At 38.0% G+C, this 25,830-nt stretch overlaps 1 protein-coding gene across 3 annotated transcripts in view; it reads left to right on the top strand.

Annotated features, from left to right (window-relative positions):
* NAV3 (neuron navigator 3) overlaps positions 1–25,830 on the top strand; it is a 356,590-nt gene that overhangs the window by 184,234 nt on the left and 146,526 nt on the right. For all 3 annotated transcript variants that reach the window (XM_024736709.1, XM_024736708.1, XM_024736707.1), the window contains exons 9-10: positions 8,745–8,860; positions 25,394–25,502. In XM_024736709.1, coding sequence (XP_024592477.1) covers positions 8,745–8,860; positions 25,394–25,502 — 225 coding nt within the window. The remainder of the gene's footprint in view (positions 1–8,744; positions 8,861–25,393; positions 25,503–25,830) is intronic.

Below are 25,830 nucleotides of genomic sequence, written 5' to 3'. Positions count from 1 at the left end.
TCTTTTTTTATTTAGTAGCATAATTGCCCAGGACAGAGCCTACCTACAATAGGAACCAAATAAAAATTGTTGAATGAAACACCATCATCATGGGTTAGACTCATCTGCTATAGAAGAATAGAAACACTACCAAAAATGTACAGTGGAATAAGAAAAATTCAGAAGTCTTTTATTCCTATAAATGGTAGGGTTTAGTTGAAATATAAACGGCTTTAAAATGTTTATAGAATGAAACCATATCTTCTCTTTGGGACCTTCATTCACTTATTCTTTTACTCTTTCGACTACCTACTAAATACATTTACTGTGTAAGGCATCAGGGATAGAGTGAAACATCACACATCCCATATGTTATTTCCCTTCCATGGTCCACAATGTAGTAGGCAAGACACTGACTGAAACATGACTACAGAATGAAGCAGGAAGTGTAAACCCCCCAAGCAGTGAACCAGATTTGGTATACCGAGACTTCAAAACATGGAAAATGACCGCTAGTTGTTGGAATCAGAAAGTGGCTTCTTGTGCTTGCAGAGATATGTGAAGTAAAGTTGTGAAGAGATTCCTTAGTCAAGGAGGAAAGAAAGACGTGCCCATTTTCTCTAAACCTCAGTATTTTGAACAGCCCCCAATAAATTTCAAAATAGCTACTGATCAGATTCATAACTTGCTAGTTTGAGGTCTACATGCTCTTTGTTATTTTCTGACCATTTGTAGTAAATGTCAAGAAATCAGTGCATTGGACATAACACAAACATCTAAAGGCAAAGGGAGAGAATCAGGGTGAGGACAGTTCACAGAAGAAAAAAAGGAACCCAACCTTTAGATAAGGCAAAGCATTATTAAACAGAGAAGAAAATCATTGTGCTTCTTAAACCCATTAATTAAATATAAGCAGAAACCCTCTGTACACACTTGATTTGTAAAATTAGGTCAAGAAAGTCTGAATTTAGAGGTTTCCTTTTGTTACTCATATGTATATGTATATATATAATTGGTATAATATGATGTGTCTTATATAACAGCATCAGGGGTTCTCAGGAAAGATTGTTGTGACAGTTTTTGTGAGATTTCAGATTTACCTAGAAAGTGACATGGAAAATTGGCCCTTGAATATATTATATTCTGAAAGGCAAAGAATACAAAACATTCGTTTTGAAAATGCTTACTCACATGGTTTCAAGTTTGGCTTATTTGTTGAACCAGTAGATTCAGTAGGAGGATCTGTGAGTCTATGAATTTTGAAACGTGGAGCATAGAACCGTCTTGCAGATAAAGCTTTTGTAAGCCCTGCAGCTATTATTACAGATTATACTGCAATTGTGGTTTTATGTGAACTGGGCATAATTGGTTATCAGCACAAACTAAAGCTTACTGAATGCTTGTCTTGCAAACTTGTCTTTTGCTGGGTTGGATATATATCTGTGCATTGGGTAGCAGTTTAAGCTCCCTCACACAGCAGTATTTTTAAGCTGGAATGCAGAGCCAATGCTGGAAGAGGGTCTGTTGTGTAGAAGACTGCTATGAGTTGGCATTCTCCCCACAGAGAAGCTTGATAAACTGCCCTTTCTGTATTTAACTTACGAGGTTCAGCGCCAGATTGCCCGACCAAACCACAACTGTTTCTTTTTTTCTGTATTTTATCTTCTCTTGGAAAAGCTGTTAACGTTACAGAAAATTTGCAAGAACCGTACAAAGAACTCCCATATACATTTAACTCAGAGCACCCAGAGACCTTTTTCAAGTTTCACAAATTGTCCCAGAGATAGCACTTTTAGCAATTCAGGTTGAGCGTTGTACCCAGTCGTCGTGTCTTCCTAACATCCCTCGATCTTGGAACAGTGCTTTAATCTTTCCTTGACTTCCGTGACATTGATATGTTGAAGGCAAGCATTTTATAGACTGTTTCTTAATGTGGGTTTGTCTGATATTTTCTCGTGATTGCAGATATATGTATATAAATGTATATATATGTATATCTATATAATGTCACAGAAATGATACTGTGCTTTTCCATTGCCTTCCTCCCAGGTATCACCGTTATTGATATTCCCCTTTCTGGTGGTGTTGAATTTGATTGCTTGATTGGGATGATGTTTGCCACAGTTGGTCTGCTTTCACCCATAGGTTTTAGCATCCATTGAGGTTTCTTGCCTAAATTAATAGTTTACTCCAATGGATGTCATGTGATTTCTAATTCCATTATTCCTTCTGCATTTATGCCTTGCCATTCAACTTTAAGAAAATGATGTCCCTTTCTTATTTCTCTCCTCCTCCCTGCTCCCTCCTTCTCCTTCCCCCCTCCCCCCTCCTCCTTTTCCTTCTCCTGTGCTCTTTCCCTCTCCCCCTCTTTGAATTTTGTGGACTAATGGATTCCTGTTGTCTTCAGTGGATTATAATCCATCAATATGACTAGTTATTTTGATGTTTAGAATTTCCCAGATTTGGCTGCTGGGATGCCCTTCAAGCTGGCTTCTGCCCCATTATTCTTTGAGAACTTTGTTTCTTTTTGGCTCAAGGTAATCTAGGCTCACCTTGTTCTCTCACTGCCTTGGCTTCAGCTTTTATCTAAGGTGCCCTGATTTCTTTTGTGAAGAGTAATATTTAGGAACCAGATCTCACTGCTCCTAGCTTTCCTAAATAGTAAAATATACGGAGGTACACACACACACACACACACACACACACACTCATACAGACACACACATATTTTTGTAAACCTATTTCCTTTTTTAAAAATTAATTTATTAATTTATTTTTGGCTGCGTTGGGTCATCATTGCTGCGCGCGGGCTTTCTCTAGTTGCATAGAGTGGGGACTACTCTTCATTGCGGTGCGCGGGCTTCTCATTGCGGTGGCTTCTCTTGTTGTGGAGCACGGGCTGTAGGCACACGGGCTTCAGTAGTTGCAGCACGCGAGCTCAGTAGCTGTGGCTCGCGGACTCTAGAGCGCAGGCTCAGTAGTTGTGGCGCACGGGCTTAGTTGCTCCGTGGCATGTGGGATCTTCCCGGATCAGGGCTCGATCCCGTCTCGCCTGCATTGGCAGGCGGATTCTTAACCACTGCGCCACCAGGGAAGTCCCTACACACGTATTTATCTCAATATCAACGAGCTATCTATTAGAGAGAGAGAGAGAGATGGGTATATAACCGTAAATTCACAGTGCCTCCAATTCCAAATCAACACACAGAGTTTATTCTTGCTTTCTCCTTTCCATACTTGCACCTTCCTTTGTCAACTGAGAAACCTGGCTCCCATTATACTCAATATGTTTTCTTATTTGCTCAGCCCCCCAACCCCCAGCATACAAATCTGACAAATCTCTCATCCACACTGGGCTACTCTTCACTCTGACAGATTCCTGGCCTTGGCCCTGGCTGTCACCTGTCTTCCTTCCCACCAAGAAAGAGAGAGCTGGTTTGGGAAAGATATTTGTTTTTCTTTCTTTTAGGTTGGGTTTATAAAGCAGGAACTATAAGACCATTAGTTATTGTTGCTGACTCAAACCAGTTTTGTTTGTGTCCACATTTGTGACTAGTATATCCATATCAAGATGAATTCATATGGCTATATTTTTAATATAAACCAATATGCAACACCCCTATTTATGAAATTGGAAATCTGAAGATTGCTAGTGTCTAGGTGTATTGCTGAATTCCTTTAAATGGCATGTATAATAGCTTCCTTTCTTAGGAGTAAAAATTTAAGGTAGCAAAGAGTAAAATTAAGGTTAGGCCATTGGGTATTGTCACATTCAAATACTGTCTGTTAATAACTTAGTGACTAAGCTATCTGTCAGCTAAGGAGACATCAGATACATTAATATGCTCAGTGTCCAGAGACATTTGGAATTAAATGGAATTAAATTGTAGGGTAGTGGTTAATAAAACAATATTTAGAAGCTTCCAGATTTAAGTACAGGTTAAGTATCTCCCAGCTTGTTACACAGGGCAAATTATTACATCTCTAGAAGCCTCAGTTAATCCACAGCACCTAAATTACAGGTGTCTTAGTCTGTTCCAGCTGCTCTAACAGGAATACCATAGACTAGGTGGCTGAAGCAACAAACATTTATTTCTCATAATCCTGGAGGCTGGAAAGTCTAAGATCAAAGTGCCAGTAAATTTGGTATCTGGTGAGCTCCTGCTTCCCGGTTCATAGATGACCATCTTTTCACTCTGCCCTCACATGGCAGGAGGGGCAAGGGAGCTCTCCAGGGTCTGTTTTGTAATGGCACTAATCCCATGCATGAGGGCTCTATCCTCATGACCTAATCACCTCCCAAAGGCGCCACCTCCTAGCATCATCACATTGGGGGTTAGGTTTCAACACATGAATTTTGGGAGGAAACAGATATTCAGTCCATAGCAACACAATTGTTGTGAAGTTTGAGTGATATGCCCTAGATAAAACACTAGGCATAGTACTTGGCATATAGTAAGTGCCCATAAACAGGAACTAGCCTTTATGTTAATTATTGGTGAAACCTATACCTTTAGCTACTAGGACTCGTAGTAGCAGACACTAGCACTAGCTTATTAGAACTCTAAATAAATTAAATGGTGTTTTTGCGACGCCCTATCTTGCAGTTTCAGTAAGTGCTTATAACATGTTGACCATGTTGTAAATGCACAGTAAGACAGTCTGCACAGGATGGTGCCTTCTCAATATTCTGAATCATCTTTCCTTTTCCCGGTCAATGTGAGAGGAATGCAGTATCGGTTTACATGGGAACAGTGAATGGTGCCACTGCAACATCTACCTTTCCGTTAGAAAACACTATTGATTCTGAAGTCTTCGTAAATTGTTTTACGAATCAACCCCAAAACCTGTTATTTTACTGGAATGAAGCATGCACAAAAATAGAGGACATGCTTAGAGCCTTCAGAGATTAAACTGAACTTCTTTGATCATTTGTATAAAAGTTAAATCTTTACCAGTTACCTTTGATTGTCCCTCTAGAGACTGGAGTTAAACTCTGATTCCACTTTAACAAATAATGAGGTAGAAATCCTGGAGAAATCAATGTCTTGTAACATATATAGAGCAGGGGATCTGGACCCATTTGCATGTGAATACAATCCAAAGGTCATTTCTGAGATCTTTTTATAATTATTTGAAGTTTAACTTCACCATGTTCCTTCCCTTGATCAATCTGTTGACCTATCATTTCTAATGTAGGTAACTCAGATAGGGAACACTGTGAAACATACACCAAAGAACTTGAAAATATGGTATAAATAAGGTTTTCTCTTGTGACCTTAACTAAAAAAAGAAGTTAAAGAACAAATGAGCCACAAATGTTCACTGCCACATTAAAAAATAAAGTAAAACAAAGGTTTCTAAGACCAAAGTTTGAATACTTTTTTATCAGAGGGTGGGGACTTAGCCAATGGAATTGAGTACTAGGTTTCATACATTGAGAAAGAAAGCCGTACACTGAGAAATATTTTTTAAGATCTGTATATTTGCAGCAAAGAAGAAAGTCTACTCCCAAAACACATTCTGAATACTCTTTTGCTCCAGAGAGATTTTCCTAGAGGGAGATGCTCTGCATCTTTATAACTAACATGGCTACAAGTATTCTGGTTCCTGTAATTGCTCTGGTCTTGTTCTAGTAAAAATCAGTTGGCATTGGGCTTTAGACAGCCATCCCAGTGAACTACTTTATGTGACTCAGCATCTGAGAAACCAGTCTGTGAATTCTGAGCCTGTATGACTGTAGGCCAACCCTGGCTCCCAGCCAGTTCACCCAGGCACCATGCCTCTCTGAGGCTTCTTGGCAAGCAGCCAGTTAGCTTTCCTCGGGGTGTCCTATCTTACTACATACTCTCCATTTAAATGGCTTCAGCAAGTAACAATCCTTAGAAAACTTCAGAGGAATTTTTTCCCCTCGTTCATGGACATTAGGCTAAGGAATAAGCCAGGGAGGTACAGTGGCTCACAAGAAAAGAGCCCAAGTGGAAGAATAGATGATAATGAACTTTAGAAGTGAGTGGGGAGGGGCAATAGACAGGGGACATAGGAGACCCTGGGGGCCAGAGAATAAAAGAAACAGCCCAGAGAGCCGGATATATTCCCCACATTATAACGTTGACCAGAATCCCACATGCCTCAGGAGAATGCCTTTCCAGGCTTTTAGTAATAATAACACTTGAGCTCACAATTATTTTGCGAGGAGCATGTTTTTCTTTGCCTTTTACACATAAGCAAATTGAGGTTCAGAGAGGCTAAGTCACTTAGCAAGGTCACATGAGTTAATAACTGTTTAGCGAGAGAGCTAAGTTTTACAACCAAATGCAGAGCATGCACCATTATACCATGCTTCCTTCTGTATGCTTTACCCAACAATGACACTATTTTATGATCACTACTGATAAGATTTATTCATTCAGTTATCAAATATTTGCAGAGTGCAGCGTATCTGCTAGACATGTGGCTAGGCATTGGGGTGCAATGATGAGCTTAAACATCGAGAATGGACTCTAGTTTGGAAGATGAACATTTATTAAATAATTACACAAATGTCATGTTACGAGAGTATGAAGTGCTCAAGATAGGTACAGGGAGAAATAAGTATTTGTAACTTGGGACTTCACCTGAAAATTTGGAATGGTTCTTTAAGAAAGAGTCACTTGAGCTGAGACTTGAAGGGAGAAATTTAATTGGATGTCGTGGGAAGGAAAATATTCAAGTAGAAAGGACCTGTTGAGGCCAGGAGCTATAGGATGTGGGTAGAAGATTCTTGTGACCACAAGGGAGAGAGATAAGGGGAGTCCAGTGCAAGATGGATGACACTGGAGAGGCAGACAGAGATCAGACCATGCAAAGCCTCTTAGGCTCCCTAAAGGTTTCACCCAGGGGCACTATGAACAAGGACCAGGTTTGTTGAGAAAATATCACAAGTTCAGTTCTGTACAAGATGGGTTTGAGTTATCTCTGTGATAATCAAGAGGTAATGTCTATTACACAGTTATGATTCACATCTGGAATTCAGAGAAAAGTTCTGGGTTAGAGTTTGAATTTGGACTTCATGTGTGGATAGGCAATCACTAATACAATGGGTATGTTTGAGATCGTCTGGAGAGACTGTACAATGCAAACTGGAGGAAGCTTAGGATATTGCTTTGAGGAACGCCCAACTTTTGCCCTTCGTTTTTACTACCGACAACCATGACATTTAACGATTGGGTAAAAGAGAACAAAGAGAAAAAAAGTAGCCTCCAGAGAGGATGGGGAACAAACTGGAAAATTTTTATTGTAGAAGCCAAGGAAGGAGAGTTTCATGAAGGGAGGAATGGTCTGCTATTCTAAATGCTACCAAGATATCAAGGAAGGTGAAGACTAAAAACGTCTGTTGATGTTCACAACATTGAAATTTTTACTGGCCTTAATGGTATATCCTGTCATTCGAACAGCATGTCCTCTTCTGAATTTTGCTGTGCTCCTTATATTTAGTTTTAAGTTACAGTAAGCTAGGAATGTCTGCCAGAAACCACTGGAGGTCAAGGCACAGCTTTGTATGAATTCTTGCATGGCTCTATCTTTCTTTTAATATGTCAATTCCTATATACATACATACATACAGCATATAGTTTTCCCTGGTTTATTAAAATCCTAATGAGTGTTTCAGTTTTTAGATCCATCAGATAAATAGAAAATATTTCTGGCATCAATGATTACACTTTATTTTCTCTCAAACAAAACCAGGATTTAGAATAAAAGTAACATAGTAAGCGAAAATTGATTTAAAGATTAACTGAATTTTTCTTTCACGTATAAATATTCTCTTTAGATTTTTTTAAAGTAAGAAATATTTAGTGATCACTTGCCATGGTCCAAACTCAGTACTAGGAATGGGACTCCAAGCAAATGAGATAACTATAAAGAACAAAGTCCAGTGTACAATGCTGTATTGTCTTGTCTCCTTCTTTCTCTTGTAGTTCACGCTGTGGACTTTCTAAAGATGTGGTGTTTTTGACCAAATATATGTAGATTTTGAAGCTGCATAAGGAAAGATAGTGCCTCTTAAAACGTTTACCTGTGCATAAAAGGAAGAAGCAATGCATGAAGATTGGAATATCAAAACGTATGCAGTCCCTCTGTGGAGTGCTTTTTATTTGATTAGACCTACTCTTTACATGTTAATCACACACACAAATATATACGCATGAACACATATACACAACTATAAAACGTATTATAAAACGGGGTTTTCAGAATGAGAATTTGTTTTTGATCGACTTTAATTTTTCTGAAATCAAGACATCATAGTGACATTTATAGCCCATAGCAAAGTCAATATTTATTTTACTTATACTTTGTATTTTAGGATATATTTTATAGAATGTGCATGGAAAAAATAATTTTAGGGGTGTTTTCAGTGCTTTAATTATTCTCAGAAGAACACAGTTTAGCCAGACTTCCTCTAAGACAGCAAAAAAAAAAAAGGAATCTTTTCTAGTCTTTTGCCCAGAAAAAGTGCAGTCAATTATTGGTAATTACAAGCTTTCAAACTTAGAAAAGTCTAAGAAATCTGATTTAATACCTCACTACAACTTGGGTTGTATATGAAAAGTAAGGAAATTCTCCTGTAGATAGACAGCTTTGGAATGTCCCAGACATAAAGAAATGCTCACTTACCTTCACAGAAAACTTTTAATACATTGATTTTTTCTTGTACTAGAGAACTTTGATGAGTCGCTGGTGACAGCAATTGGTGTTTCTGTCTTCTTCGTTAATTTCAGAGCACATTCAGAAAATGAAGGTACCTCTTTACCATCTGCCGATTCCTGTACCAGTCCTACTAAGATGGATTTATCATACAGTAAGACAGCTAAGCAGTGCCTAGAGGAGATATCCGGTAAGTGACCTGATTGGTGGGTAGGTCAAACTCAGAATTTTTATGATCTCTCCGTAAGTCTTTTTATTAAATCATATTTATGCTATACTGTTTTCCCTTAGGCGTAAATGGACTGTGTACATTTCATGCTTCAGAGATGCTTAGGTATTTGACTATTCTGCTTAGAATGGTCTCTTTGTTGCTCTGTAATGAATTCTGTAAAGAATGGTACTGCTCTCAGAGGCTGAGATTTTAAGTCATGGTTGCCCTCAGTCTAGTTGAATACTATCAGAGAAGACCTGGAGAATCTTCTATTGTTAATAAGGCAGTTCTTGAATATATCCAGAGATTTAAAAAAATATTAATGATCAGATGGCAATGTAAAATTTCCAAGGCCTCCAACCCTGCTCTGTCTACAATTCTGTGTTATTTTGAACATTTCTACATAGTGGCTCCAAATGTATGTTCTGGGAAAAATCTAATTATGGAAATATTTCATTATATATAAATAATGTAAGAAAAATGACATATACATGCTCCAGACCCAATTTGTCTCAGCTTTAGTCCACTATTTTTCCTAGGATCCGCATAAGCCTAGGCACATATGGAAGCCCTCTGGTATAATTTTATTACATATAGGTCCATATGGACCTATATAATATATAATATAGGAACTAAGTAGGCTTTTAACGTGATATACTGCTTCTAAGGGGAAAGACAGTTTAAGAACATTTTATGTGTTTCCAAGTATAAGAATGCATGGCAGTAGAGGTATGTCTTTTGGTCCAATAAATCTCTGACTCAGCCCTTGTATATTCCTAAGGAAAAAACTAAAAGAACTATTTAAATTTTAAAAATTACTATAGTACTCCTAGAACTCAAAGTATTACTCTGAAGCTCATGAGCGTAGCCATATCACAAATTTGGAGGTTAAGAAACTTCCTCACTTAAGCAGACTTGAAACACTTTGGCGAGCATTAGCAGTTACTGCAGTATCCATCAATGGATATTGACAACAGTGACAGCACAACATCCCAAGGGTTCCTTTTGGAATTAACATCAGTGGTATCATAGGCTTCAGAGTTTTCACGTGGAGATTACAGTGGGCCAGTTCAGGGTCAGGGCAGAAATGGTAACGCAAGGCATAGCTATAGGGATACTTGTAGATTTTTCAAGCACTTGGAGAAAGTGTTGGTTTTCCCTAGCTCCAGATAGCCCCTTGGTGAATGATGATATGTATCTGTATTGTGACTAGATATTATTTAAACATAGTATAGAACGTTTCACACATTTCTTTACTCATGCGTGTCTTCAATTAGTATCAATATGCCTATAAAATACTAGAGCTCAAATCTGTAGGAGAAAATGCATTTAAGTACACTTTGAATTCTAATTATGTGATTTTCACAAAGAAACCTTGTTTTTCTGAAATTAGTATATCGCTTAGTATCTCTGATTGAATCAGTAACCCATGTTTGATCTTTTTTCCTCCAGTTTCTTATTCTTTTGACCATTTAATCATTTTTTACACATCCAGTTAATATTTCCATTTATGTAAGTCACATCATTATGTTATACACCTTAAACTAATACACTGCTACATGCCAATTATATCTCAGTAAAACTGGAAAAAAACATTCTTAATTTCCATTTAATGTTCTGATTTTTAATAGAATATTTGAAAGTGAAAAATAAACTAGACTTTAACATGATACAATAGTCTGATGGATTTATTAGAAGGTATATTAATTTATGTCAATAAGTATTGATATAGAATCATAGATTTGAATCTATGATTTAGATAGGAATAAAAGAAAGAAAACAGCACATAAGTGCTGAAATGGGGCTTATCTGATTATGTCATTCCTACGATCATTTGTTTAAAATGAGTCTATAATGGAGTACCGAAAATTTCTCTCAATGCAAACTTGAGATTTCATGAAAGAAAGATATTTATGATTAGAAAGCTATAAATTGAGTACCATAATTGGAGAAATGTAGATGAGAGTATACTGGTGGACCAGTGATGAGAGGATGACAGTCATAGGGAAGTAGGCCAGTGACAAGAGCAGAGCTGGCATACCCTGGCCTTTCTTCTAATGATCTTGCCTTCTAATCCCTCCTTGAGCTACTTATTCTCCTGTTCGTACCCTACATCTGGGCACCATCGGAATCTGCAGCTTCTCTATAATCTCACGTCCATGCACCCCACTCTTGCTGATGACATCCTCCTATCCTTTCAATGCCCTTCCTTTCGTTCTCTGACTCTGACACTGGTTCTACTAAGATTTCCAATTTATTGATCCCACCACCATTTACTTACCCTCACCAAACCCTACATATCCTTTCTTCCTTCCTTAATCAGATGAATTCCTATAGTGACTGAATGTGATTTTACTTTTACATATACCCTTTACTCCCTTACACCTCTTTCACTTCATTGTTCTCATTGGATGAAACCACAGACCTAGTAACATTCAGGTCTCCACCTAGTCCGTACCAGCAACGAATGAACCTGGAGAAAAACACATCACGTGTTGATGTGATTCACTTTACATTCATGGCCACCAACTTCAAGTGAGTAGTTAATGCTGCCCGGCAATCATTCTGTATTTCTCTGGCACATTTACTCATTTTTTGTCATCTAAGAACTTGAGATTGTTCTTAGATGACAATTTTATACCTTATCTCTTCTTTACAAAGCTACAGTGCCGCTTCTCCCATCCTTTCTCTTAACTGATGACCTTGATGTCACTAAAAAAAATTTAAGCAGAGAGAAAAGAATTTCACAAACCCCTGCCACCATATCTACCCATGTACGGCATTTCATACCTATTTACTTCACTTTTCCTTGGATTACTTTCTTTTCTACCTTATCTCCCTCTATACCAAACCACTCTCTTTAGCCCCACAGGCTGCTGCCATCTCTGCAATCTTAATTTAAAATAAAACAAAACAGCTTTCCTTGACCCCTTCCACAGCTTTCTTTCTCTATCTAATTTCTCTTGTTGCTACTATATTCTGGCTGCTAGGGAAACCACAAACCACATGCACACTTGAATTTAATGCCACATCTTAGACTAGCCCTTAGAATATTTCTTCAAATACAGCATGAGATATGAGCAGGTAAGTGTTCTAGGAAGTAGAAAAAATTAATCCTGGCCTCTGCACTGCCATTATTTTGTTGTTTGCATTGTCCCTTAGTTCTCTTTTTTGTGAGGTGACTGTAGTGATGCTTAATAAACTCAGGATTATTGTGAGATACGGTTTTATTCTTCCATCCATCTTTTCAGTAATCATTGCCAGGTACGTTATAAATGCCAAGCATGCCAAGGATTGGGAAAACAAACATGACTAAGACATGAGTTCTCCTATGGAGGAATAAGAGACAAATAAACTTTAACACCACAAAAAATTGAATTACTAGATTTATGGAAACAACTAACTTAACTGTAAAGATTTATACAGAGCCTAAAAGAAGATCACACGTGTGTATAGTAGAATTCTAATGAGTAAAGAAATCAGGAAATAATATTTCAGGAAGAAACAACTTCAATGGAAGTAATTTGAAAAAAAGTTTTACTTGTTATTTTTGTCTGTTTCTTATTGTAAAAATGGGTACTTTTGGGATTTTGGTAGCTCAATGATTTTCAATGCCAGTTTCAATGCCAGTGCTACTGTTGAAGCCTTATTGCTAAAGGTTGCTGTGGGGACCTCAGTGGGGAGTAAATCTGTCCTGTTCCCCAAGTGAAGTAGCCTAAATAATAGAGAACTCTGATGGAGTTAGTCTTGGCTGGATAAGATCCAGGTTTTGTGAATTTTTGAAGCCTATACAATTTGGAGGAGCCTGGAAATAATTTTAAAAATACAAAGTTACATTGGCTCAACCAAGTTAGAAGCTCTGTATATTAAACACCACTGGCTTCACAATAGACGTACCTTGATGTCCTGGTATAGCTTAGCCTGACCAGCATCCATTGCTGCGTCTGCTCATAACAGCCCCTTGATTTTCTTTTGGGGAACCATAGCCCCATCAATCTCTGTTCACGTAGTTCAAATGAAATTGACCCAAGCAGATCCAATCAGAACAACCCATCCCATTGACCGCAGTGACTCTTTCAGGAGTGGACAACTGACCCAATTCAGTTCAATCAGAAACAATGAGAATCAGTCTCAGAACTTTTCCTGGCTGTTAGGAAAGAGACGCTCCGTTTTTCCACTAGACCTGAAGCTAATCAGAAGAAAGCTTGGAGCTGCTGGCAGTTACCTTCACCCTCGAGTGAAGCAAACATAGAGAAAACAGAACGTAAAGCAGGAGAATATTAGCTCAAGGTCCTTGTAGAAAATGTCTGAGCCCCTGAACAAGCCACGTCAGAGACTCTGTCTCCCTCCTTCCCTGCACTTTTCTGTTGTGTTACCCAGGGAAATCCCTTTTTGTACTTAAACAAATGTGAAAAGCATCCCTATTGCATGACCTGGGAGATGCATGACATGTAAAGATCTATGATACTGTTAAGGAGAAAACTTGAATAGTTCACATTGAAAAGCAGATTTGTTAGGAGGCTTAGCTCTTTACATTTCCTCTATGCAGTAACTCATTTGAGTTTATAAGAACAGTGTCTTCACGATTAAATGGTAGCAGAAGTTAAAAACGTAGTTAAATTGTGGTGTGAAGATAGGTATCAGAAATGAGTTACACAATAAAATGGCATATGCTGGAGAAAACTCAAGACTTACAATTTGGAGACCTTTTATCCCTCCAAAGTCTTTATGTATCTCTCTCAAATTTCCCATTATTTGTCATGTTCTTAGGAAGGAAACTGTGATATTTACCCAATCTGATGATGGTGGTTCTATTAATTATTACAGTCAGGTGATATGCATTATATAATTTGCGACAAAGACCGAGTGAGCTTCTTGCTTCCAGCCTATCCTTAAGATTCATGCCATGACCTCAATATTACAAGTCCAGCTGAACTGATGGTTTAGATTTTACTGCTTTGGCTTGGGTTTTATTCTCTCATTCATTGACAAAAAGAATCTGGCTTCAGAGACCATCCCTTTCATCAAGTGCCAAGAGATCCTGCCAAATGCAAAGTGAGCTTTGTTTTTCATTCCACTGGAATCATTCAGAAAGTTCTTAGATTTTTTTTAATACATAGGTTCACACATGCCCCTTGTTTTGCATAAGACTGTCTACCAACATGTATAACATTTATTTAATCCACTTTTTAACCTTTATCTAGAATTTATATTCCACTGAAAAATGGTGATAGATGCCAGACTGAATCAGAATCAGTGGAGCCAATATGTCATTTGTAAAAAAGTAATTAAATAATTGGATGAATTCAGGAAATCATTTTAGAAGTAAGAATTTAAATTGAACAGAGAGATAAACTAATGGTTACATGTGTTTTTTTCTGACTTCCCAGACTTTGTATTGAATAATGGGAAGTATTTGGTATTTAAGACCTGTGTAAATGATCACTTATTTTGCCTTTTTCTTGGGTGTTTATAAAGATTAAGATGATCAAGCTCAGGACATTTTAAATCAGTTTAGATCTTTTACTTAAATAGCTACTTTGTAATTATGTTTACTAAAGAGCTCAAAAGCATTCCTTTTCAGAACATTATAGTAGCTCTACTTTATGTGAGGTCTTGGCTAAATTAGAGCGATTCACATTTTCAGTGTTGATTGGGTGTATTTGTCTCATACACTGAGGCTTCCTCCTCCACCTTGTGTAACATACATTTCTGAGCATGCTCTCTGGAGCCCGCGAGCCACAACTGCTGAAGCCCGCGCGCCTAGAGCCTGTGCTCCGCAGCAAGAGAAGCCACTGCAATGGGAAGCCCGCGCACCGCAATGAAGAGTAGCCCCCGTTCGCCGCAACTAGATAAAGCATGTGCGCAGCAACAAAGACCCAACACGGCCAAAAATAAATAAATAAATAAATAAATCTATTAAAAATAAATAAATAAACGATTGAATACAAGTAAGTATAAATACACCCATGTATGAATGTACACCCAAAGCAAGCAGAGATAACTGCCTCTAGAGAAGCAATAATTGGGCTCCCTGCTATTGTTCAAGGTAAACTTAAGGACCCATGTAGTTGTTCCCAGGGGAAAAGCTACTATAACTACAAGTTGACAATATCTCTAAACAAAGAAACAAGCAAAAATGCCCTTTTGGTGCTTTTCTCTGTTCGGGTTATATCTTCAAAATACCCAGCCTCTCGCTGCTGTCTCCACTGGACTTAGTCCCTTCCTAAATTCACCCCTACAGCTGTGTTATACTTTTTACCCAGTGAATCAGAATGGACCATGTGATTTCATTTGACCAATGACATGTGAGTGGAAAAATGACATGGGCCATTCTTGAGCAGAAGCTTAGGTTTCTTATCTCTTTTTCCCTCTATCTTGATATCAACCTGTCCTAGACTGAAGTTGCTCTTTCAATATGGGTCTTTGTATAAAGGGTACCTGGATCAGAGCCACAGCCAACATAGAGTGGACATTAATGTGAGCCAAGTGCATCTTTGTTTCTGTAAGCTGCTGAAATTTCTAAATCATTTGTAAATACAGTATAATGTAGTCCAAGCCAGAATTTCTCAACCTTGGAACTATCAACATGTAGTCTGCATAATTCTTTGTTTGGGGAGTGGGGTTCCTGTCATTATAGGGTATATAGCAGTATCATTGGCTTCTACCTCTCAGATGTCAGAAGCACCACACCCACCTTTGTGACAATCAAAACTATCTTCTGATACTGATGAATGTCCCCTTGGGAGGACCCAGTTGAAAACCACTAGTCTCTAGTCTCACTCTAGAAGTTCTGAAAGTGGGGTTTGTTCGAGAGCTAGCAGTATCTATATCACCTGGGAATGTGTTAGAGATGCAGAGTCTCAAGCCCCTTTCAGACTAACTGAATGAGTAGAGATGGGGCTGGGGCCCAGCAGGCTACGTTGTATTAAACCCTCGGAGAGGTTCTGAACATTCAAGTTTGAGAACCACTGGTCTAAGCTGACTGGTACACAAGTATCCTTGTATAAGGAGAGGGCATCTTTATTGCTTTCACTTGTAATGCTCAAGTTTAACTTTTGATGCCTAAAGCGTAAGAATTCCATTTTTTGTGAATCTGTAAGCCTTTAGAGGATGCTGCATGTGTCCTTTAGTGTAATACATATCAAACACATTAAAGTTTCATAACCTTAACAAATTTACTCTAGTCTTGTAATCTGCTGATTTACTGGATCACAATAACTCCAAATGAAGAAAAAATCCAAAGTGAGGTAGCATCTTGATCTTTTGAAAAACACTTTATAAAATGATGTTTTTAGAAGGATAATTGTCAGTTTCTATGATTCAGCCTTTGTACCCTCATTTTATTTAAGCACATTTTATATAAACATAGATTATTTTTGAAGAATGAAGAATTGAGAATCAGTATTCATAATTCACAGGTTTGTTTAATTGCAAAAATTTTTATCACAAATGATTGCCCTTCTTTCCATCTAATACCTTTTTACATATACCCTTGAGCTTGAGCATAAGGAATAATTAACTTTGCAAAATAAGTTGTTATCATATGTAAGGGTATAGGCAGTGTACATTATAATGCTAATTTACATAGTTAAAAGACTGAGCATTCCCTCTAGCTGAAGTTAGCAACAGGAGGTGAAAAATCAGAATTAATTTGATGATATTAGCTCAGAAAATGCTACGGAATTATATCAATTTGAATGACATGAATATTTTAATCTATTTCTCCTTGCTGCCCCCTTTTAGTGAGGAATGTTTATGGGCAGAAAAATCTGAAAAGCTTTTCCTTGATGTTCTTCTCATTAGCTCTCAGTGGTACATGGTCTCTACTATACCTGATAAGTGTTTTAAAAGTTTTCCTAGAATCAGAATTTCAGGATGGTAATTATAACCAGTACAAGATAAATATAAGAAATTTACCCTTTAGGTTTTCTGCTTTTTATCAAAATATTAAAGAGCTGATTATACAGTAATAGGTTTATGGAATAGACTAAGAAAAATGCTCTATGTCAGAAAACATAATATACATTTTATGGGTTTTGTCACATCATTATCTTCAATATACTTGGCCATCAACTTTCAGTTACACGCTTTGAGTGAAAATATTCATTCTCAAAAAGAAAAAAGAAAAAAAACCGTTCGAGGGTTTTTTTGCGCTATTTTTGTATAGGAATAAATCTTGATTTTTATTGTCAGATTAGGATTGTACTAAATATCTTCAGAATACAAAGCCCTTGGATTTGTTCTTTAAAAGAGGAGGTGAAAGCTTTCCCTTTAAAGCATTATCTGTCTGCCGGCGGAGAGTGTCACGCTCCGTTTTTTAGGTCCTTTACACTCTTGAATTTGATTTGTGCTTTTACAGCACAAATCCCAACATTCAGAAGACAGATCTGCCTGCTTCAGCTGCCTGCAGCTCTAGAGAATTAGTCTGTCGTTCTCTGTCGTGGAGTGTGTGTTATGTATGTGAGTGAGTGCATATGTAGTGTGTGTGTGTTTCTCTCCGTATCTGAGGCGGGGTAGCCGAGAGTGATTTAAACATGCATAGGGTTAATCGTGTAGCATCTCATTCAGGCTTGGCTTTGAAACCTGTGGCATGCTAGGCTGGACAGCCGCTTCTGTGCCTCTGTTTTAATTTAGCAGGATGTTTGCTGCCATGGCAGCCAGCAGCATCCACTGCAGCAAGGAAGAGCCATAGATCTGAGAATGCAGGTGGAATACTAAAACATGAGAGGCGCGTGCAGGGCTGGCTTCAGTGCTTAAGCTGCTCTTACGGGGCTCTGATATGGAGGCTCTACATGCTGCACCTTGTCAGTTCCTCTAGAGTAAAGGGCTGCAGACCCAGATAGATCAGTGAAGGGCTGGTGAGAGGCAGGGGAAAAAAGCAAAGCCAGAGACATCGCTGGTGCTTCACTACCTCGCGTTTGGGAATACAGAAGCGATAGAGGGAAATGTGGACCCATCGCCCTGCTGAGACATGTGATTGGATAAAGACTGGGAAACATAGTTGGCTTCCTGTGCTACTTTTCAGGTGGAGCAGTGTCTTTGATGAACTCTTTTCTGCTTCTGATATATACAAGCAAAATGTTTGTAAGTACTGCTGATGAGGGGCATGACATGGCAAGCTGAATTGTGGGCAACTCATTGATTGTACTATAGCTCTAGAATCTAACGTGAATGTTTGAGCCTTGCCTGAGCTTTTATTGAAGTGCAAGTGTTAATTAAAACCAAAAGGGCCAGTTGGCATCTCAGTGCGGAAAGACAATATGAAATCCAATTGAAAAAGAAGAAGCCAGTAAGGAGAGCCATGCAGCGGCCAGCTGAACTCTCTGTGTTTCAGAGCAAAGTAAGGCCAAAGGGAGCTTGCCTTCAGAAGCAAAAGTCTCTGACCGATCTGTCCCTCACCAGTGAGGGGGAGAGGCGACCCACTGTGCGCATTTCCAACTGGTTTGGAAATGCCGCCAAGGCCAGCCAGAGAGAATCCAGCTATGCAGAGAGGCGCTCTCTGTCCAGATTCTTGTCAAGGTCCATGCAGTCCCTGTACCACACCAGGGGCCCAGGGGCCTGGAACCTGCTGCCCACCAGCCATGCAGGCAGTGAGAGCTTAGAAGAGTGGTCTTCCGGAAAAGGCTTGGAAGGTGAGAGTGATGAAGACAGCCGGTCCGAAGATGAAAATGTGTCCTCCAGGCCTGGCAGCATCGGCAGGAGCTGGGCCGAAGAGGAGGGAGAAAGCTGCCTGCGGGAAGGCACAGCTCATCTGGACGAGGATGTGATCCTAACAATGCTGGGCGACCTGGAACAGGCCCTTTACACTGACTTGTTAGGTAAGTCGGGTCTGCTCCTAAAAGGAGGATGGAATTTTCAGAAGCTGCCTCTTTGCATAAGCCAAATAGCTTCTGTTCTTCTGACTGATGTTTTCAAAACCGTAGTTACTCAAAACAATTTTAAATTCCTTGTTTCTTGAAATGATTGTCTTCAGAAAACTGAACTGTGAGAACTAGTTGTAAAGTGTATGTGGAGAAAGTAAATAGCAACCGCCTGCCCTGGGCATTACTGGCCTAGAGTCTAGTACACTCTAGACATCCATAAATAAGTGTGAACATTTTAAAACTCCAAATTTGTTTTTTACTTAGTCATTAACGGGGCCTATTGATTCAACTTCCCTCAAGGTGACCTCACCACAGATTTGGAATAAAGAATGAAGGACCTCGTTGGGTAAATTTTTTGTATAGTCAGGTTTCTTCTGCTGCCTCAGTGGTGTCTGAATAGATGGCCTTGTTTGTACCTCGGTGACAAGTACCATACATTCTAGTTATACTTGAAATGCAGAGGCCTCTTCTGACAGCTTTACTCACTTACTTTTTTTTGAAGTGTTGGGCAAAAAATACTTCTGAGTGTGTACATCATAACTATTTAAATTACTATGTAGATGCATGTGGACTGTTCGGATACTTTACAAAGTAGGCCTGTTTGATGACATGATTCTTAGTAGTAACTTCTGATAATAATCTTTAATTAATTAGATATTACAATGTCTGAAGTAATTCTTCAGTTTTGCCACCTGCCTGAATAGCTAAACTGTATACGTTTTAATTGTTATATCTAAGTTCAGCGCTCTACTGTAGCATATTTATATCCTATGGTGCCTTCTTCAAAAAGTCATAAGCATTAAACCATTGACCACATCCTCTTTTATGTCAGTGTGTATTTCCACAAAGGACTTCATATAGGACTCTTTAAATTTGAAAGAATTAAACCAGACCAGTGATCCCTTTGTTTCTATTCATACAACTGAAGCCAAATATAGGTTTGTTTTTATTCTCTATGTAGACCCTCCTGTTACAAGAGGTTTTATGAGATTTTCTGGAATCTTAGTGAACCAGCTTTAGAAGAAGAAAGCTTAGAGAGACAGCAGAGGTGAATATCGCTCAATTTTTCTTGATAGTTTAGCTTTAAAAGAGTAATGTTTCCACAGTTGCAGGAATAGTGATTTCTGAATCTGAATACACCAGGTGCTCAGACACTGAAGATTTACTTCTTCACCATTGTGTGCTTTCCGTGATGAACTGCTTCTCATAAAAAAAAACAAAAAAAAACTCTGCATGCAGTACAAAGGCAAGAGGGGCAGTCTTAATTCTTAAGAATCTTTTTTCGTTTCTTGATCCTCTGAAACGGTAGAATCAAATAATATTTGTCCTTTGCCTTGAAAATGGTAGCATTTATCTTGTTCTAAGTACCTCTTATGTAAGTATTTTCAAAGATATGACCAGAGTAAAGTCCCCTGAAAGCATGTGTTGGTTGTTCTGTTAAATTATAGCATGCTGTGGCCGGGTGTGTATATGACATATGCCTTTTTGTACATAAATAACTTGGAGCATTACTGTCAGAGGGTCATCTCTCAATAGGTGTCTGTGTATTCCATGGTTTTTAAACTGAGCATCTGCTAATTTATTTATGGGATTATTCTCCTTAAGGCTTTTTTCTCCCCCAGCATATGCCAGTATTCAAAGATGCAAATGAGAAAGTAAGAGGAAGAGTTTATTCAAATAGCTCTGATATGAATAATCATATCAGGATAATGAAGCATTGCAATGCAATTCCCTAAATAATGATGCATGTTAAGTTGGTAAATATATCCAAGCCCACAGCCCACAAGAATTGCAGGATTTCTGCTACGTGCTTGACTAGGTTCTGCTTCTGACTCAAAATGGCTTCTTCCAAGTTAGTTTTTAGGCAGAGTTCCCTGAGTTCAACTCTTTATTCTTGGATATCCTAATAAATCAGACAGACTAGGGTCTGTGCTATAACTATATAGGAGAATATTTAAAAGGTAGTGGTAAAGCTGTTAGCCATATTTTGCTATTTTTCCCCCAAAGTGTCTGGTTTAACCTGATGAGTTGAAAATTTTTCTATCCAACTCACATTTGGGGTCATCCACAAAACTAGGGTGATTTCTCCAAATAAATCAGGCAGCTGTACTCTAAAAAATAACATTTGTAATATAGCTGGTGTGGAGGACATAATTCTCTGTGAATCAGGTTCATTCATATGTAATTTGATTTCCTCCTAAAAGATGACAAAGGCTGGCAGTGTTAATTACAGTGTGTGTAATTAAAGCTTGAAAAGTAAGGGCAGGACTGCACAGATTAAATGGTCTGTCTGCCATTAAGTAAAAACGCAAAAGCACCGAACTGAGCCTGTTACTCTGTCCTAATAGAAGAGATGTTACAAGCAAAGAGAAAGTAGTTTGCACTAATGTGAAAAACGCAAAGCAAATTGAAGAATAGGCCGTTCTGGAAAATGTGTGTACGCCCTTACTATTTTGTCTGACAGGAGGCTTCTTCCAGGAATAATAGCTGGCTTTGAGATTATAAAAGTGAAAGGGGATACATTTTTGTGACTAAATTTCTCATGTGCATTTTTCTGCTAACTTTTATTTGTTACTAAATATTTAATGGTATTTGCGCTTTTACATTTGGCCTTTTCACAGTTGTGATTCCCTTCCTGCCCCCATTTCTCTATTTATTTATGGGATTTGGATACAAATTTACAGGATATTTCAGGCTTGTGCAATCCTTGGGGGGGGTTTTAAGTGCATTTAACTTTATCTTGCCTTTCGTGGGTCATTGAGAACATTTGCTGCAAGAAATTTTGATTTGGTTATTATCTTTCCTGACATGAATGAGGCAGCAATTATGTTTTGCTCAGTAAGTGTTGGGAGGAAAAGGTCCATTTGTCTGATTGTCATGAGTGGTGCAGTGTCATGAGTAGATGTCATGAGGAGAAAAAACAATGGAGAGAGAGAGAGAGTGATGGTTCTGAAACATGAGGGAAGCTGTATAAACAAACAGTGGATTCAATTGGAAGAATCCAAGGATCTAAGATGCCTGTTGGATTGGAGGAAGGAAATTTAAAAGGAGATAAAAAGTGTTTAAAAATACTGAGTGAAATGGAATGTCGGGAAATACACTGTTCTTAAAGTTTATGTAAAAAAAGATATTGAAAGTAATTCAAATATCAGTGTTACTAATATTATGCAATTGGCAAGTAGTTGAGATGCAGCTTGATTACAAAGTCAAAGTTCTCCCCAAAGGAAGGGGCTAGGAGATAGGAGATAGGGAACTTGTAATGGTGTATTTTTGGAACTTGTGTAAGGGCAATGACTTGCCTTCCTTACTCCCTCCAATAAAAGTCATCTCAGCACTTTCTCCTTTAAGACTTTTCTCTTACCATCACTTAGAATCTTAGGCTTCTCTACTGTGTGAAATCTTAGATAAACTACTGTATATTAGCTTTAATGTGTCTCTAGTTTGGTCTCATCCTTCACTGTTACTTTTGCCATTTTAAGTAAAATCTCTTCTTCACCTCTGCCTTTCCTTTGACTGTAATGATATTCTTTTCTGCCCTTCAAGATTTTCCTTACAAAGCCTTCTTTTTCTTTCACCACACTGTCAGATTGTTTGGAAATAAGAGGTAGACTTCTTTCTAGCCATTTCCCAAATATGCTGTGTTATATTTATGAGGAGAAGGATGGGAAGAATTTCCAGAGAAAATATAATTAGAGTCTTAAGGGTTATTAACAGTTCTGAATTTTAAAATAATGTTAATCTATGAGGTTAGAAATTGTATGACTTGAATTAGGGTTAGAAAAGTTGTGCCATATACAACATATTCTTATTTCTTTTTTTTAATTTATTTTTTTATTGAAGTATAGTTGATTTACAATGTTTTGTTAATTTCAGGTGTACAGCAAAGTGATTCAGTTATACACACACACACATATATATTCTTTTCAGATCATTTTCCCATATAGGTTATTACTAAATATTGAGTATAGTTCCTTGTGCTATACAGTAAGTCGTTGTTTATCTATTTTATATATAATAATGTGTATATATTACTCCCTCCTCTGCCACCTTTCCCCTTTGGTGACCATAAGTTTGTTTTCTCTGTCTGTGAGTCTGTTTCTGTTATGTAAATAAGTTCATTTGTATCATTTTTTTAGATTCCCCCTATAAGTGTTATCATATGATATTTGTCTTTCTCTGTCTGACCTACTTCACTTAGTATGATAATCTCTAGGTCCATCCATGTTGCTACAGATGGCATTATTTCATTCTTTTTTATGGCTGAGTAATATTTCATATAGGTTATTACTAAATATTGAGTATAGTTCCTTGTGCTATACAGTAAGTCGTTGTTTATCTATTTTATATATAATAATGTGTATATATTACTCCCTCCTCTGCCACCTTTCCCCTTTGGTGACCATAAGTTTGTTTTCTCTGTCTGTGAGTCTGTTTCTGTTATGTAAATAAGTTCATTTGTATCATTTTTTTAGATTCCCCCTATAAGTGTTATCATATGATATTTGTCTTTCTCTGTCTGACCTACTTCACTTAGTATGATAATCTCTAGGTCCATCCATGTTGCTACAGATGGCATTATTTCATTCTTTTTTATGGCTGAGTAATATTCCGTTTGTGTGTGTGTGTGTGTGTGTTGTGTGTGTGTGTGTGTGTGTGTGTGTGTGTACACACACAGGGAAGTTAGGGAAGTTTTTCAGTACTTTCTAAATCTGAAATAATAATACAGTTATTAAGCATTTCAATCATTCAAATAATTGGTAAATTAAAAGGAAGGGATTTGCAGACTGGCAGCAGAGTGGTGGTTGTTTTGGCAACCATTCAAGATGAAGGATAATGAACAGTTTAGTAGGGTTTGGCTGAAGAAGAAATTAGCATTTGTCTTTCTGAGTGGCTGCCATGGTAAAGTGATATAAAATTATTCATTTGGTTTCAGAGCCATTGCGACCCCTGGGTGGATGTTAAATGGGGGCAAATCATTATTCGTCCTCAGAATTGTTTTTATAATGAGACCTAATTGGCCTAATATTGGAAAGAGTCACCTCTTACTGGAGAGGAGGAAGCCTTTCCAATCTTGGAGGTTTTAGGCAGAGACCCATGGCCACCTCGCTAGTGACACAAAGAGTTTTCCCTCATTGGCTGAGAGGTGAGGCAAGACAATCTCTGAAGTCCCCATCAACTCTAAGATTCTACTATAGATGTTAAATGTGTGCATCTGTTGTGTGGGGGTTTTTTTTAACCTGGCGTGAATATTGTGGAAGAAAAATGAATGGGTTGAATATCTACCTGTATTCTTACAACTGATGGTAGATATGCATCTTGACTTGTCTATGTGACAATTTTCATACTGGAATTTAATACATGCCATTTTCTACCTTCACTTTTCCTTCTTTTTTTCTTTTCCTTCCATCCCTTCTGCATTCCTTTCCCTTCCCTACCATCCCCTCCTTTGCCATCCTCTTCCTTTTCTTTCTTTCCTATACCTTCTCACCCCTTAATCCATTCATTCCCCTTCCTTCCTTCCCTTTTTTTATTCCTTCTTTCTTTTTATTTAAAATTCCTCGGGCTTCCCTGGTGGCGCAGTGGTTGAGAGTCCGCCTGCCGATGCAGGGGACGCGGGTTCGTGCCTCGGTCCGGGAAGATCCCACATGCCGCGGAGCGGCTGGGCCTGTGAGCCGTGGCCACTGAGCCTGCGTGTCCGGGGCCTGTGCTCCACAAAGGGAGAGGCCACAACAGTGAGAGGCCCGTGTACTGCAAAAAAAAAAAAAAATTCCTCATCACTAGACATCCTCCTGAGTCCAAATTGAACAGAATTAAGACTATGCTTCCTCTCCTTCCTTTCCATGTTGTTCTTACTATCCAGATTCACCAATTTCAATGGCCACTGGCCTGGGAATTATTACATGGTCATAAACAAAATGGTTTAATGGCACCTCTGCCCCCAAATGACAGATAGAGGTTGAACAAGGCCAACAGTTGTCACCCTGGCAGAGCTGTTTATTTTATGTGTAGACTTATATTACTGGATTAGATGCCTAAGACTTTACTGGCACTCTGGTGTCACATGTGGATATTTTGGTTCCCTATAGAAAGTGGAGAAATAGTTTAAACTAAAACTATCCAATTCTTGGATCTTGGTTCATGAGTCTAATAAAATAAAAGACTTAAAAAGATATTGCTTCTATGAGAAAAGGCCTCTGTCTGATTCCCCAGAGTATAAATGTATACTTGCTACATAAGTCAAGTTTGTCTCAGCTATTCTGAGCACACTTTGAAATAGGTGATTATGAAAGTAATTAGGATCCAGATAGTTTCAAATATTTAAATTAAGCTTAGGAACATGGAGCACTGTACAGTATATTTCCAAATGACTCTCTCATTTTGCAATGATTAAGGTCATAGACCCACGAAATACTATTGTATTATCACCCCTTCAGATTATTACTTGTAACATTACATTTGTTTCTATTCACATTTTATTTGTAGAAAAAAATTATAATTTCAGATAATAATAGTCATTTGGAATTTTCTACCTATTATTTTACTTTTGCGAAAAGGAACTCATATCTATATCTATATAATTATTCAGATTATTCACAGGACAGTAAATGGCATGAATAAAAATTTTATTATTATGTTACTTTTCTAGGTGAAGACCCTGAAACAAGAAGAATGAGAACAGTTAAAAATATAGCAGATTTGAGGCAGAATTTAGAAGAGACTATGTCCAGTCTTCGTGGGACCCAGATAAGTCACAGGTCTTCTTCAATTCTGCCTATTTGGGGGCCAATAAAGAAAAAATTACAATTAAGCATTTAATTTCTTGTAATGATAAAGAAGGAATTTTAGTTTTCCTTTACTATTTTCTCACTTAAATTTTATATGACAGTCAACTGGTGACTTCTCAGCCCTACCCAGTGATTTTTTTCTCCTATCCGTCTCTTCTTCAGTATAATTTCCCATTTAAACTGAATTAGCTACTGAAACTAACACCATCACTGCTAAATGGATTTTCACGCCTGCCTCAAATAACAACGGTGGAAGTTGTGATTAAAATGCATCTGAGGAGAGGTGGTAGAGAGTCTT

This window comes from Neophocaena asiaeorientalis, unplaced genomic scaffold (assembly GCF_003031525.2).
Source record: "Neophocaena asiaeorientalis asiaeorientalis breed wild unplaced genomic scaffold, Neophocaena_asiaeorientalis_V1.1 scaffold134, whole genome shotgun sequence".
Taxonomy (NCBI): domain Eukaryota; kingdom Metazoa; phylum Chordata; class Mammalia; order Artiodactyla; family Phocoenidae; genus Neophocaena; species Neophocaena asiaeorientalis.
The sequence above is the reverse complement of the archived record's forward strand: the minus strand, read 5'-3'. Positions and strand labels throughout refer to the sequence as shown.